This window comes from Talpa europaea (assembly GCF_964194135.1).
Source record: "Talpa europaea genome assembly, chromosome: 9".
Lineage (NCBI taxonomy): Eukaryota > Metazoa > Chordata > Mammalia > Eulipotyphla > Talpidae > Talpa > Talpa europaea.
The window spans coordinates 105,618,837-105,634,837 of record NC_140076.1 but is presented as its reverse complement, the minus strand read 5'-3'; the positions used below and the strand labels follow the sequence as shown (position 1 = coordinate 105,634,837).

Below are 16,001 nucleotides of genomic sequence, written 5' to 3'. Positions count from 1 at the left end.
TAATGAAATGTTACCTCAGTAAAAATTATTAAAAGAACACTGGGAGACTTAGGCATATGGAGAAAATTCATCCCTCATGTGAACTGATATTAAGGAGATTTAGAATCCATAATTTTAGCTGGGCCTTGGCAGTTTCCTGTCTCAGTCTCAACTAGTTGTGTTTCATAAATAATCACTGAGTGCATATCATGTTCTGGTTTTTATTCTATTACCCCTTTTGTGCTGAAGTTATTTTTATAACCCTTACTGGAAATTGTTTAATGTAGCTCAATACTGGAATGAGAGAGATGGAATTTTTTTACTTTAATTTCATAGTAAAGCTAAAAATATGGGAAAAATGACCTCCTAAAATGATAACACCTACTTAGTATTTTGTAACTATTCCATGCCCTGTAACAATGCCATAGACTTGTGTAAGTTGTTTTCTCTTCCTGGAGTGTCTCTACCCACCTTCTCTGCTTAGTGATTTCCTATTCATCCTTTAAACTAGCTCAGTATCATAACCTTGGGGAAGACTTACCTGGCTTTCAATGAAAAGCAGTTAGGGGCCTGCTCCTTCCATGCCCAATGACATCACATGCTGTGTTGAACATGTGCACTCAATTACTTGTTATCCAAGTGTAGCTGCTGCTCGGTACCACTTATCGCTAAGGGCTTTAACTGGCCCTCTTCTTCAGCTTCTACTCTTTCTTGACTATTCTTGACAATTTTCTTTGTTTTGGTTTTTCTGTGATTAACTACCTTAATAGAAGTTGATATAGATTTGAGGATACTCATGCCACTACCACCATATGATGTGGAAGAGAATGAAGTGAGGCCTCCATGACCTAGTGTACTAAAGAAAGTAAACCCTGTATCAAAAGAAGAAAATCCCCCTCCAAAAGATGGAAATCCAGGAAAGTGACCCTGTGGCTCCGTTCTTGCTTCCATGCGTCACCCCCCCCACCTCCAAGACATCATCTGGGTTACAGAATGTGAAGCCAAACTCAAATGGACTGTGGAAATGACTACTGTCTCCAACTCTACCATTTAATCCTTCTTCACCATATTTGTCACAGATGTCCTTTTCCACCCCCTCCCCCATCTGATAACACCACATAAGCCTCAGCTACTAGTTTGGATTTTCTCTCTACTTCTTTATTCTCAGGATTTTAATCTAGATGCCACTTCAGCGCCTATTTCCAATATGCCTTTTAATGTCCTCAGCTGAGGCATGTGTCCCAGAACATCACAGCAATCCACCATGCTTTAACTGATTGTTGGGACAAGTTCCACCTCTCAGAGCCACCAAAAATAACTAATGAATGCTTTCACTTCTCACATATCCGCATCTGTGCCCATATTCCCTGCATTCCCTCTCTTGACAATCCAAGCACACTGTTCTAGCGATTGTCCCTTTTCTCTTCTGTACCACATTTCTCTCTCTCTAATTGCACCACCCATCTCAGTGTACATATATACTCTACTATCTTTATTCTTTAAAAAAAAAAAAAAAACAAACAAGAACAGGCCCTTGACCTCATATCCTCTTTGTGTTTCTATTTTTTCCGGTTCCTTTTTTCAACAAAATTCCTCGTAAGAATTGCTTCTGTTCATGTCTCTTTTTTTACTCAAAACTCTCTTTAATATACCCCAGTAAGGCTTTAGTCTAAGATCATTCTTCTATGGGGCTTGTCAATGTCATCAATGGTCTCTGTGTACTGCAAAATTCAAGGTCAGTTCTCAGTCCTTTTCTCCTGTGACCTATTTCAGTGCTGTATGGCAGTCGATTATGCGCTCCTTTTTGGAAACACATCCTTCACTTGGATTTTAGGACCATGCCCACTCTGGTTCCTTTCGCCTATCTCACTCATCAGTACTTGGCTGGTTATTTCCTATCTCCCCGACCTCTAACATGCTGACATGTCCCACACTTCAGTTTGTGATCCTTTTCTTTATTTACACTCAATCCCTCTAGGTCATTTATTCAAATCACATGGCTTTAACAAGTATTTATGTGCTGCTGATGACATGATTTCCAAATTTATATCTACAGCCTGGGCTACCCAAATGAACTCTATAGTGATGTATCCAATTGCCTACTTAACCCGCAGGGCTTGGATGTTAAGTAAGGATATCAAACTTAACATGCCCAATGCCGAGGCTCCCAACTTGTTCATCTTACAGTTTATCATTTCAATGAATGGAAACACCATTCTTCTAGCTACTCAAACCCTAAAACTTGGCTTACCAAACTCATCTATTTCTACCCTTGTCTCCTTAACTGCTCCCACAAATTGTCTCTTCTCTACCTGGCCATCAGATAATTGGTGCTCTAAACCCTCTAGTAGCTTTTTACCTCATTCAGCTATTAAGGGGCTTACAAGACTCTTTTATCATCTGATCTAATCTCCTACCTCCCCCCTTCTCATTCACTCTGCTCAGACACACTGACTGCCTGGCAGTTGCTTGAGCATGCCAAATACACTCCTTTCTTAAGGTCTTTGTCCTGGTTCCCTCTACCTCAAATGTTCTTTCCCCAAATATATGCGTGGCTTGCTTCCCATCTTCAGGTCTCTGCTCAAATACCATTTTTACACAGGAAGACTTCCTTGACATAATACTACTTCTCCCCACCATGGTGCTCTTACTCTATATTTCTCATGTATATTATATACTGTATATTATATACTCACTTGTTAGCTTCTTGTCTGTTTTTCTCTTAGAATATAAACTCGAAGATAACAGGGACCTGGTCTACTTTTTTTTTAACTGTTGTCTTTGTAGAGTTTAGAATAGAGCTTAGCACATGGTAAGACATGTAACAGGTATTTCACGAAGAAATGAAAACCCACCACAGAGTCAAATAAAAAAATTAGTTTGTGTAATACTCCCAAAACCTTTCAGGTGACAAAAGATCCACAGCTAAAATAATTTACCATAGACAGGATGCTTGGAAATAGTGACTTCTATGGGGGTAGGGTCAGCTGCCTAGGAAAAGAACTATTCCTTCACTGGTTTTAGCCATCCAACACCACAAAATATTACATATTTAAGCAAATGAATCACTTATATTTTCAGATAAATAATTCATTAACTGAGCTTTAACTTACGTTTTAAAACATGGGTCACCAGACATCAGCTGCATACTGATCAAAACCTAAACATAAGAAAAAGAAATATCCTGATTATAAAAGATGTCTTAAGAGGATAAGTCTTGTTTTGTTAATGCATTCTCTGGAGCACCTAGTCCAGGGATTTATATTTAAAAAGAAGTAAAATGACTGTTGAACTGGGCTAGGCTAGCTTCAGTATTAAATTACTGCTTTATACAGACATTCAACACTTTGTAATTGCAAAAATCAGAGTGGAAAACATGGAATCAGAAAGCAAGCGCTTCGCCAGGAACCATCTGCAGTGTGTGGCTATGCTGGGCGAGTGTGTCTTTCCTCCCAGATTCCTGTGGTGCTTAAGTGTCTGGAAACTTTCCTCCCAATCTGCCATGTTGAAGCTTCAAGGGGTGTCTGCTGGTAGCTTCTAAATGTAGAATACTTCCGGCCTTTGCTCCAGCTTTAGATCAGCATTTAAAGCTTCGCTAATGCTTTCTGAAATGCTATTGTTCTCCAGTTGCTACTCTTTAAGAATCAATCATCAGATCTCACTATGTTCATCTGGAAATAATGACAGTGGGAATAATAATTTTAAAAGTAACAACATTACTCATGATTTGAGAATTTATTATGTGCCATGTGCACACTAAGTGTTTTATATGCATTATTTCATTTAATCTTTAAAAGTCCCCTGGCAGATTAATACTTTCATTTTAAGCCCAGAAGATTAGCTGGTATTTTCAAGATCAGACGACTAGTAAAGGGCAAAGCTAAGATCTGAACCCAGGACTGTATAATACAGCCATAACTTGCTTAATGATGGGGACATAGTCTGAGAAATGCTTTGGTGGGTGATTTCATCATTGTGTGAATGTCACAGAGAGTAATCACACAAACCTAAATGGCACTACCCACTGCACACCTTAGCTGTGTGGTGTATCCTTTTGGGCCACCCCTGAATACACAGTCCATCATCAACTAAAATGTTATTTAGTGATGCAGAATATACTAAAACTCATGGTCTTAATAAACAACAGGACATATGTCCATATATAAAACGATGTGTTTTCTACCTAATGGCTGACATGTATACACACACACACACACACACACACACACACACACACACACACTTCCTAGTACCTTCACTACCATTCTTTTCTTCTTTTCTCCCCCTTCAAATGTTAAACTTATCAAATGCTTGATTTATACCTATTGGGCTGGTTTCACCTCTTCTTACATAGAACTCTACATTCTGGTTTCCAACTACATCAAAATGGAACTCTTGAATATCCTGGATATTATCAGGAAGAAACTGGAGATGCCACTTACAGTTTTAAGTACTATGTAGGTAAGTAGAACAAAGTGAGAGAGTCGTTGGAGAAGAAGTTTTTTTTTTTTTCCCTTTAATATAGGAGATACTAGAGCTGTTCATTTATATGTTGATGAGGATAGTTCATTAGAGGGGGAGATAATTTGGAGAAGGGATAACCCAATGTGTAAAATTCTTGATTAGGCAAGTTTTAGATTCTAGAACCTAAGAAAGGTTGACTTGTGACAGGAAGAGGGATACTTCACTTATTTTAACAGGAGACAAAGAGCAATAATAAGGATTGTAGAGACAGAAGAATTGTAAATTCTGTGATGGGAAGATGAGGGAATTTGAGTTTAATGGATTCTATTTTCTCAATAAGGGGTAAACCAAAATCATGAGCAGGGAGCAAAGAATGGTGTGTGGAGATATGAGGAGAAAGAAGGCATGAAACAGAATATCTAGGACACTGAGAAAGAAGTTTACAAAGGAAGGGGAGCAAAGGGCTTGGTGACAGTGAGAACGATTGTGTCAAGGCAGCCAGACCGGCTGTGGCCTCCCGCAATGTCTGGCATCTCGGATGCAAACCCAGAGAGGGCAACTGAGTCTGATTAAGGTTGGGGGCTATTAAGGGAGAGAAATGGAGGAGACAAAGGCACAGGGAGTATTTTAAAGGATATGTTCTTGTGAGTCTAGTGTGTATTAGACAACAGGTAACATGAGAGACCACTCGCTGGGAGACAGGGGAACTGCATTCTGTTCTTAGCTGATTATTTCAGCGAGACACGCTAGCTTCTGCGTCTCAGCTTCTTCATCCATAACACAGGGACAATCGATCCCCATTTAACCACACAATCTAAGCTGGTTATGGAGGGAAGTGAAAAGCAGAGGCTGACAGAGATTGAGGCAGTGGTAAGGTTAAAGACAGCTATGTGAGTAGTACTGACAGAATAAAGAGGATTAGAAACATAAAAGACAGTGGTAGGAGAGAGGAATAATAGGAGGTTGAGAGGCCTTGGGCATATATGGATTCGCAGCGGGGGAGAACAGTGGAGCAGACAGTTCACAAGGTTAGCTCACCCATGGAGACAGTGAAGTCACCAAAAAAAAAAAAAAAAAAAATGATGATAGAAAGGATAGAGAGCAAAACTGTAAGCCAGAAGCCAAGTCATCACTGAGTAGGAGAGAGATGGTGATGACTGAGAGGAGGAAAGGAAGGTGTGAGAGCTGAATAGCATGATCATATAGTATTTATGATCCACTCTGATTTCTACAGGGCAGAGTGGGAGAAACTGTGGAAGAATCAATGGGGAGCCAGAAGGAAACTATGGATGAGTCGATCCTGAGGGATGGGGTGGTCTGAAATTTAACAGTTATTTCAATTTTCAAAGAAAACATCGTAACTCAGAAAAGGATTATCCATTTTATATAAGAAAAATAAACTGGGCCCCCCTGGTGGTGCAGGCGGTTGAGTGCAGCGCTGAGGAGCCGTCCACAGCCTCTGCAGTGCCAGTTCGATCCCCGCTGGCCTCAGAGCAACCCACACGAAGCAACAGACCTTTCCTGTCTTGCCCACTGCTCCCCTTAGCAGTGTTATTTCGTTGGTCTGTCTGTTCTGTTCCCCGCTCTGTCTCTGGTGAATCCTCTCATCCTCCCGTGCATCTGGCCTGTACCCCAGTTCTTGTATAAATAAAATAAATCTTAAAAAAAAAGAAAGAAAAATAAACTGAATTTCGTGGCTTATTCAGGATGGTTTTAAAAATGACCAGTGTAGCCTGTTCTTGTGAGTCTAGTGTCTATTAGACAACAGGTAACATGAGTGACCACTTGCTGGGAGACAGGAGAACTGCATTCTGTTCTTAGCTGAGTATTTTAGTGAGACATGCAAGCTTGAGTCTCAGCATCTTCATCTACAAAAAAGGGACAATCTATCCCCATCTAACCAACTGTGTATATCTCACAGAGCTATATTCAAGTGCTCTGAAAATTTTTCAGTTATACAGATAACCAAAAAACTGAAATAATTTTTTTAGTCTTCTGTGCAGAATATGGACAGAAGTAAATATATACATGAATACACATATAAGACGAACACAGAATTTTTAGTTGAGATATAACTGGCATATAACATTAGTTTCAGATGTGTAACACAAATGACTTGACATCTGTATACAGTATAAAACAATGCCACAACAGCCTACTTAACATCCACCTCCACAGTTATAATTTTTTTCCTTGTGACGACAACTTTCATGATCTACCCTTAGCAATTTTCAGATATGTAATATGGTATTACTAACTATAATCAACATTACCCAGATTTACTTTATAATAGGAAGCTTGCACCCTTTGACGACCTTCACCTATCTCTGCTCCCCCTCTGAACCCCTCAAACCACGACCAATCTGTTCTCTGTATCTATAAGTTCAGGGTTTTGTTGTTTTTTGGATTCCACATATAAGTGAGATCATATAGTATTTATCTTTCTGTCTTTTTAGCTGCCTTATTTCACTTAGCATTCTTTTTAACGGCTGAATAACCTCTCTCTCTCTCTCTCTCTCACACACCCCCCCATCATTATTGATGGACACTTGATTGCTTCCACATCTTGGCTACTGTAAGTAGTAAATAATGCTGCAATGAACATGGGGTTGCAGATACGATTTTTGAGTTTGTGTTTTCATTTTCATAGGGAAAATACCCAGAAGGAGAGCTGCTGGATCATGTGGTGGTTTTATTTTTAAGTTTTTGAGGAACATACATGTTATTTTCCATAGTGGTTCCACCAATTTATTTTCCCACCTACAGTGTACAAGTGTTCCTTTATTTCTACATTCTTGCCGACACCTGTTAATGCTCTTCTTTCTGATAACAGCCATCCCAGGTAGGAGGTGACATCTCATTGTGGTTTTAATTTCCCTGAGGATTACTAATGTTGAGCACCTTTTCATGACCTGTTGGCCATTTGTATGTCTTATTTTGCTTATTTCCTCTTTACCTTCTTTTACACTTTCCTCCCGATCCTAAATACACATAACTCCTTATTTTTAAAACTACTAAATTTTTGCAAGGACTAGACTGGCTACAATAGCCCTCTGTATCTTTTCAAATCTTCAGAGTTAAATATTTAGAAAAAACGAGGATTGAAAACTGTAGGTATATGATATTTCTTTGCTCCATTAATTTCTGACCATCCAGGTTTTAATCAGAATTATTTTCCTTTCTTCTTATTAGATAACTTACCATCATAAGTAACCCACCTAAATAGAGCAAAGGGTTTATCCAGTGAGTTTTACTAGGTACAAAGCATTTTAAAACCATATTTTCAACTGTTCATACTTAATGCTCCTGCCAACTCTCTTATGCATATATTCTCTGTGGTCACCGGAATTTGAAGTACTTGATGGTACCTGGAACCTGCCCTACTTTACTAGGTATAAGAGAACCAAGTGACTTCTATGTGTCCACCACAGCTGTTTTGGAAGTCACCTTCTGGAAGCTATAAACATCCTCAGGTATACATTCATCATGGTCCCTCTCCCACAGAGCCCTTCTGCTCTAGTGGTTGTGTGTATTCTTCTCCACATACTCACAGCCCCAGAGAGAAACACTTGAGAACCATGAAAGTGAACACGTTACTTTTCAGTCTTGAGCTCTGGGTGGTCTTTGCTCCCCATGCGGTATTTCATTATGATATCAGTACTGATTCCCATCATGCCCTTGATAGTATACACCTGTACTTATTTAAAGACAGAGAATCTCATTTGTTGACATGTAAATCTTGAAACGTGCTTACTTTAAGAATGGAATTATCCTGTCTTGTATTTTTGGTATCATAGCCTTCCAGTAAACAGCGACGAGTGGTATTTCTTGATCCAGCAAACTCTGCCAGGTTTAGATCTGCAAAGCCCAGCTATGAAAAGAAAGAGAATTATATTAATAGATTTTCTACTAGGCTTTCACAATATTTTCCTTAAAATAAACATTCAACCCACGTCCTAGACAGGTTTTCTCAAGCTGCATTTGCAAGTTTTACCATCTTAATAATACCTGTTGCACTATTTGCTTCATATGTGTCTTTAAATTGGCTCATTTTTTGTGATTTTATCCCCTATCCTACTTTTAAATAATACGATCTTTGAAATTACATATTCAAGTGCTGAATGCATTTTTCTGTATACATTAAACTAATCTTTTCGGTGTACATTAAAATATGCAAAATAAATGGCAAGGTTAAAATAATGCATATCACACAAGAAAAATCATTGCAAGTAGCAGCGGTACTCATACCACACTCTGGGAAATACCTGCAGACCAGTCATGATCACCTGCACACACATGCAAACAACTGGTCAGATGCGCCTCTCCCTGTTCTGGTTCTGGCTCTGTTTTCAGTTAACCAGGGGTGACTGCAGATAGCTGCACTTTATTAATGTCTCGCTCTCCGTGACAGAAATAGAGTGATTTAAGTGTGCTGCATACTTTCTTGGTACAAGCCCTCCTCCTTCACTTTCCACAACATATGCCTTGCTGATCACCCTGAATCTTTACATAGGAAACCTCTTCCTCCCTTCACCAAATCTGTGTCCCATCTCAAGTCTCTCTGCAGCTACTCAGAAATTAAGTTCAAACATATTTCTCTCCCTTATTAGTACCTAGATTTAGTCCCTGTTTTCTGAAGCTACCAAAGATGACTCTATCGTCTTACCTCTGATGTTGCTAACACTTTCTCATTTCCAAATGGAACACATCAAACTGATTACACCATTATTTGCTGAACAATATAAAACCTTTAACAACAAAAATCTGTCTCCCTGAATACATAGTAAAAAACACTATGCATTTCAAACACTGCTGTGATTTTTTTTCTTTTTTAAAGACTTATTTGTTTATTTATACAAGCACTGGGTACAGTCAGAAGTGCGGGAGGGTGAGAGAATTCACCAGAGCCAGAGCGGGGAGCAGAGCAGGCAGAAGGACCGAAGCACACTGCTGAGGGGAGCAGCGGGCAGCAGGAGAGGTCTGCGCACCATGTGGGACCCTCCGCTGGTGGCCGGGGAGCAGCCGGGGATCGAACTGGCGCTGCAGAGGCTGCGGGCAGCTTCACAACCCAGCGCTCAACTGCTGCGCCACTGGGGAGGCCCGCTGCTGTGATTTTATGTTGACTGCTTTAAGGCTTTAAAACACACAGTGGGTACATATGAATGACATCAAGAATGAAGATTTTAATTGTAGGCTGGAGAATTATTTTAGCAGTTTTTAACTGGTAAGAAAAAAAATGAAGGATAAAATATTAGTGACCAATGAAGGGTCACAAATCCCAAATGCATTAAGTCAAAAGTACAAGTCACAGGTAACACTGATAGAATTTTCATACAGTTACTCTGGTTTTACTGCCTTTTTAGGGAACCAACAGATGTGCAGAAAGGCCTGGCTATGTCCAGGGTAAAGCCACATCCAACTGAGCATGTGGCAACTTGTGTGGCTATTTGACCAGACATTATCCACATACCCTATCTCATACCTTATCCTTTCCCGTCAAAGCTCCAACACCTCCTTTCCATTAGCACTGTCTGCTGATCCCTTGCTTCCCATTTCACTCAGAACATAAAAGCAATCAAGAGAGCACTTAACTTCTGCAAGCTCTTATGGCCAACCACATCCATTCACCTACCTGTACCTGTGTCCACACGCTTTTCTGCCCACTGACTGTACGGGAACTGGCTTTGCTCCCAAGGTCAACTGCTCTTCTCCTACTCAGGTTCATTGTCTCAGGAATTCTTCCCTCTCTCTCTCTCTCTCTTTTTTTTTTTTAAATTCTTCCCTCTCTTATGCATTCTAGAATTTATCTTCTCTACTGGGTCACTACTCCCATTAGTGCCCAAACATGCTGAAATTTCTCTCATCTTAATGAACAGTAGAATCAAACAAAACCTCACCCTAGATCTCCTTCCAGTCTACTAGACCATTTTCCTGTTCCCCTTTACAGTGAAACTCTTGAAAACATTATCAGCATCCGATGTCTCTGATCCTTCTGCCCTGGCTACCTTCATTAAATTCATTTTGCCGTCTCATCCTTCTTTGTCTGGTCACATGAACTTATCTTTGAAAATGCTAAGACCCTATCAAAGTCTTCTGGTACCTGCTGTTCTTCTGCCTGAGCTGTTCTCTTTTAGATCTTCTTGTGGCTTTCTCACTCCATTCAGCTCTATGGTCAAATGTCATTTCTCTAAGGAGCCTTTGCTGACCATCCTAAAGCAGGCCCAGTCTCCTCCCTGCCCTCTCTGCCCCCTACAGTTGCTACCCCCTACCCTCATTGGTATTATTTTTCTCTTCAGCAGTGATTAACACATCATGTACACACAATTTCATATTTATCTGTACAACCTGTCTCTGCAACCTTCCATCTGAAGGTTAAGTCTACAGACGTGGGATTTATTTTCTGTTTTGTTCACTGCTGTATCTCTAGTACTTAGAATAGTGCCAGGAAAAGTGCCTGGCACATGGTAGGCAGTTAATACATACTGGCTGAGCAAAAAACAGCCCACTGGCTTACCATTCACTGTTGGCATGCTGGTATGCCAGTATCACTAAATATATACAAGTAAAAAATAAAACAAACACCAAACAATTAAGAATCTGATCAGCTCCTCTTAAGAGAGCATACTGAAAGGTAGGGCATATCAACCTGATGTTTAGGCTGAAGGTAACCAATGAATGCAGTCAACTTACTGAGCACCAGTTTTGTGCCAGCCTCTGTTCTTGACACTGGAAAACAGTAATGAATGTTCAGAACAGATAAGGACAGTCTTCAAAGAGCTTATAGTTTAGCAAAGTACCAGAGCGTCCACTGTCCTTATGATTTTCTCTTTGGCTTTACTGAGACAACCTTCTCATCAAAATGCCACATATACATCAACGCTAGGCATCTCTAAGGTAGATATTATTTCATTTGGCAAAGAACATCTATATTCCAGATGATGTCAGGCACTGGGAATGTAAATCAATTGTATTCTCAGGAACTCATAGTTTATAAGGGAGGGCAGAAAACAAATTCCTATAGAAAAGTATGCTCTGTGCTACAGTAAAGAAGGCACAATGACAAGAAAGAGGGAAAGAAAATCTCTCATTGGGGAAGGATGACTAAGCTGAGTCTTTAATGATACAGGAGTTGACAGGACCAGAGTAGGGAAAAGCACATGCATGGAAAGAAAACATCAAGTCACAAGGCAGGGAGGCTAAAATAGCCTGGGCCACTTCAGGAAGTAGATGAGGGCAGTGTGTCTGTGGCACAGGGATTAGAGAAGGGGGTGGTGGTGGGAGCTGGGAGAGAAGTATATGAGATAATTTGCAAACCAACACAGATCTTACATGCTAGATTAAACACTTCGTTTTTCTTTATAGGTAATAGACTAGAAGTGGGAGAGTAAGATCGTTTGAATTTTAGAACGATCATGCCGAGGATAAGCCACACGAAGGCGAGGAAGACGACAGAGGCAGAGTACAAAGTATAGGAAGTTTTTCGGAGTACACATTTTTCTCAAGCGCACACGGATCATTCTCCAGGATCAATCACATACTGGGGCACAAGACAAACATCAACAGATACACCAAGATTGAAATCATACCAACCATCTTTTCTGACCATGAAGGCATCAAGCTAGAAATAAACCATAAAAAGAAGGCAAGGAACTTTCCTACCTCATGGAGACTAAAAACCACACTACTGGAAGACCACTGGACTAATGAGGAGGTCAAAGAGGAAATTAAAAAATTCTTTGAATTGAATGACAAGGAGGACACCAATATCCTAAATGTATGGGACACAGCAAAAGCAGTAATAAGAGGAAAATATATAGCAATAGAAGCTCACATCAAGAAACAAGAAAGAACTCAAAGAAACAACCTAATCTCGAAGCTCAAAGATCTAGAAAAAGGACAACAAAAAAACCCCAAAACCAGTAGAAGAAAAGAAATAATAAAAACCAAAGCAGAAATAAATGAAATTGAAACTAAAAAAAAATCCAAAAGATTAATGAAACCAAGAGCTGGTTCTTCGAAAAAATCAATAAAATAGACAAACCCCTAGCCAGGCTCACAAAGGAAAAAAGGGAGAAAGCACAAATAAACAGGATCAGAAATGAAAGAGGAGAAATCACAATGGACACAGCAGAAATAAAAAGAATAATCAGTAACTACTATGAAGAGTTGTATGGAAACAAGTTCAACAATCTAGAGGAGATGGACAAATTCCTACAACTCTATAATCACCCAAAGCTAGATAAAGAAGAAATAGAACACCTAAACAGACCAATTACAAGCAGCGAAATTGAAATGGTAATCAAAAACCTCCCCAAAAACAAAAGCCCAGGACCTGATGGATTTACAAACAAATTCTACCAAACATTCAGAGATGAATTGGTGCCTATCCTTCACAAACTCTTCCAAAAAATTGAGAAGGAAGAGACAATACCAAACACGTTCTATGAAGCCAACATTACACTAATACCAAAACCGAATAAGGACAACACAAAAAAGGAAAACTACAGGCCAATCTCCCTAATGAACACTGATGCAAAAATCCTCAATAAAATTTTAGCTATCAGAATCCAACAATGTATCCATAAGATAATTCACCACGACCAAGTAGGATTCATTCCAGGGACACAAGGATGGTTTAACATCCGAAAATCAATCAACGTTATCCAACACATCAACAAAAAGAAATATAAAAACCATATGATAATATCAATAGATGCTGAGAAAGCTTTCGACATAGTGCAACACCCATTCATGATAAAAGCCCTTGAAATTCTTGGGATACAAGGAACATACCTCAACATCATAAAGGCCATCTATGAGAAGCCAACAGCCAGTATCATTCTCAATGGTGAAAAGCTGAAAGCATTTCCATTAAGATCTGGAACAATGGGCCTCCCCGGTGGCGCAGCGGTTGAGCGCTGGGTTGCGAAGCTGCCCGCAGCCTCTGCAGCACCGGTTCGATCCCCGGCTGCTCCCCTACCACCGGAGGAGGGTCCCACATGGCGCGCAGACCTCTCCTGCTGCCCGCTGCTCCCCTCAGCAGTGTACTTCGGTCCTTCTGCCTGCTCTGCTCCCCGCTCTGGCTCTGGTGAATTCTCTCACCCTCCCGCGCTTCTGACTGTACCCAGTGCATGTATAAACAAAACAAACAAACAAATAAATAAATAAAACATGCCTCTATTTTAAAAAAAAAATATATCTGGAACAAGACAAGGATGCCCACTCTCACCACTGCTTTTCAATATAATACTGGAAGTCCTAGCCAGAGCAATAAGACAAGAGAAAGACATCCAAGGAATCCAAATAGGAAAAGAAGAAGTCAAACTATCACTATTTGCAGATGATATGATAATATACATAGAGAACCCCAAAAACTCCACAGAAAAACTAATTCAACTCATCAATCAGTTCAGTAAAGTGGCAGGATACAAAATCAACACACAAAAGTCAGTAGCCTTCCTACACACAAACAATAAATCTGAGGAAGAAGAAATCAAAAAAACCATCCCTTTTATTATTGAAACAAAAAAAATCAAATATTTGGGAATAAATCTAACAAAAGAGGTAAAGGACCCATACAAAGAAAACTATAAAACACTGTTAAAAGAAATAGAAGAAGACACAAAGAAATGGAAAGACATCCCCTGCTCATGGATTGGAAGAATAAACATTATTAAAATGGCCATCCTACCAAAAGCACTATACAGATTCAATGCTATTCCAATCAAAATTTCAGTGTCATTCTTCAAAGAAATAGAATAATTATTGATGAAATTCATATGGAATCACAAAAAACCCCGAATTGCCAAAGCTCTCCTGAAAAAGAAAGAAGGGAATGGAGGCATCACACTCCCAGACTTCAAACTATACTACAAAGCCATAATCATCAAAACTGCATGGTATTGGAACAAGAACAGACATACAGACCAATGGAATCGAATAGAAAATCCAGAAATAAACCCACAGATTTATGGTCAACTAATCTTTGACAAAGGAGCAAAGACTATGCATTGGAGCAAAGAAAGTTTGTTCAATAAATGGTGCTGGGAAAACTGGGTCGCTACATGCAAAAGAATGAAGCTTGACCACTACCTCACACCGTACACAAAAATCAACTCAAAATGGATTAAAGAACTAGACATAAGACCTGAAACCATAAAATATATAGAAGGAAATACAGGCAAAACACTACGTGATTTGCACATCAAAGACATCTTTACAGATACATCACCCAAAGCAGTGATAGTGAAGGCAAAGATAAACAGCTGGGACTACATCAAATTAAAGAGCTTCTGCACAGCAAAAGAGACAATAACAAAAACAAAGAGAAACCCCACTGACTGGGAGAACATTTTTGCACCCAACACTAATGATAAAGGACTGATCACAAAAATCTGCAAAGAGCTGATGAGACTCAACAACAACAAAGAAAATAATCCAGTCAAAAAACAGGCAGAAGAGCTAAAAAGAAACTTCTTTGAAGAGGAAATGCAAATGGCCAACAGGCATATGAAAAAATGTTCAACATCACTTGTCATCAGGGAAATGCAAATCAAAACTACCATGAGATACCATCTTACACCAGTGAGAATGGCACATATTAAAAAAACTAGCAACAACAAATGCTGGCGAGGTTGTGGAGAAAAAGGAACTCTCCTGCACTGTTGGTGGGAGTGCAAACTGGTCCAACCACTATGGAAAGCTGTGTGGATATTTCTTGACCTACTAAACATAGAGCTTCCATAGGATCCAGCAATTCCACTCCTAGGTATTTACCCAAAGGACACAGAAACATCAATTCCAAAGAGCACCTGCACCCCTATGTTTATAGCAGCACTGTTTACAATAGCTAAGCTTTGGAAACAGCCCAAATGCCCAAAAATAGATGACTGGATCAAGAAGATGTGGTCCATATACACCATGGAATATTACTCAGCATTCAAAAAAGATAAACACATGCAATTTGCAGCAACATGGATGGCGCTGGAAGGGATCATGCTCAGTGAAATAAGCCAAAAAGAAAAAGAAAAATACCGGATGGTCTCACTCATAGCAGGAATCTAGAAAACTTAAATAAGGGACCAGGAAAATGAATAACTATAAGAAAGTGAAAATCAAAGTCAACAAAAAACTATGAACCAGAGACACTTTTTGGGGGGTGAGGGGCGGGAGGGGAGGGATTGGGGTCAGAATGGGGGGGTTGCAATTGTATGGAGAATATAAAAATAAAATTTATTATAAAAAAAAAAACAACAAAGTATAGGAAGTTTTCTCGCTCAGAATGTCATAATGGAGAGGCAGCTGGATTCTCTCACATTTGAATGTAGGGACTAAAACTTGAGCAGCCAGATCTAGTGACCCAGGGGAGTGAGCCTAGGACAGAGCTGTCACGTAGAGAATGGGAGAATGGAAAGAGAAAAGTAACTTGGGTCACTGATCATGTTCTTTAGTCAGTGGATTTGCCAATCCTGGAGCAGTTCTGTCTCAAATCTACTTGTTTTATAAGATTAAAAAAATTCTCTAGATGAAGAGGGTATTCTGTTACTTGTAGTAAAAAG

At 39.6% G+C, this 16,001-nt stretch overlaps 1 protein-coding gene and 1 pseudogene across 2 annotated transcripts in view; both read right to left on the bottom strand.

Moving 5' to 3' along the window:
• The window catches only part of EEIG2 (EEIG family member 2), a gene marked incomplete at both ends in the record, with an annotated part of 48,387 nt that overhangs the window by 8,793 nt on the left and 23,593 nt on the right, over window positions 1–16,001 (bottom strand). The window contains 2 exons of the mRNA XM_084243362.1: window positions 3,093–3,139; window positions 8,198–8,314. Of these exons, the coding sequence (XP_084099488.1) occupies window positions 3,093–3,139; window positions 8,198–8,314 (164 nt within the window). The remainder of the gene's footprint in view (window positions 1–3,092; window positions 3,140–8,197; window positions 8,315–16,001) is intronic.
• Window positions 604–1,216, bottom strand: LOC311177775 (dnaJ homolog subfamily B member 6-like; annotated as a pseudogene). Its single transcript has one exon. The product of its transcript is annotated as a dnaJ homolog subfamily B member 6-like (transcript).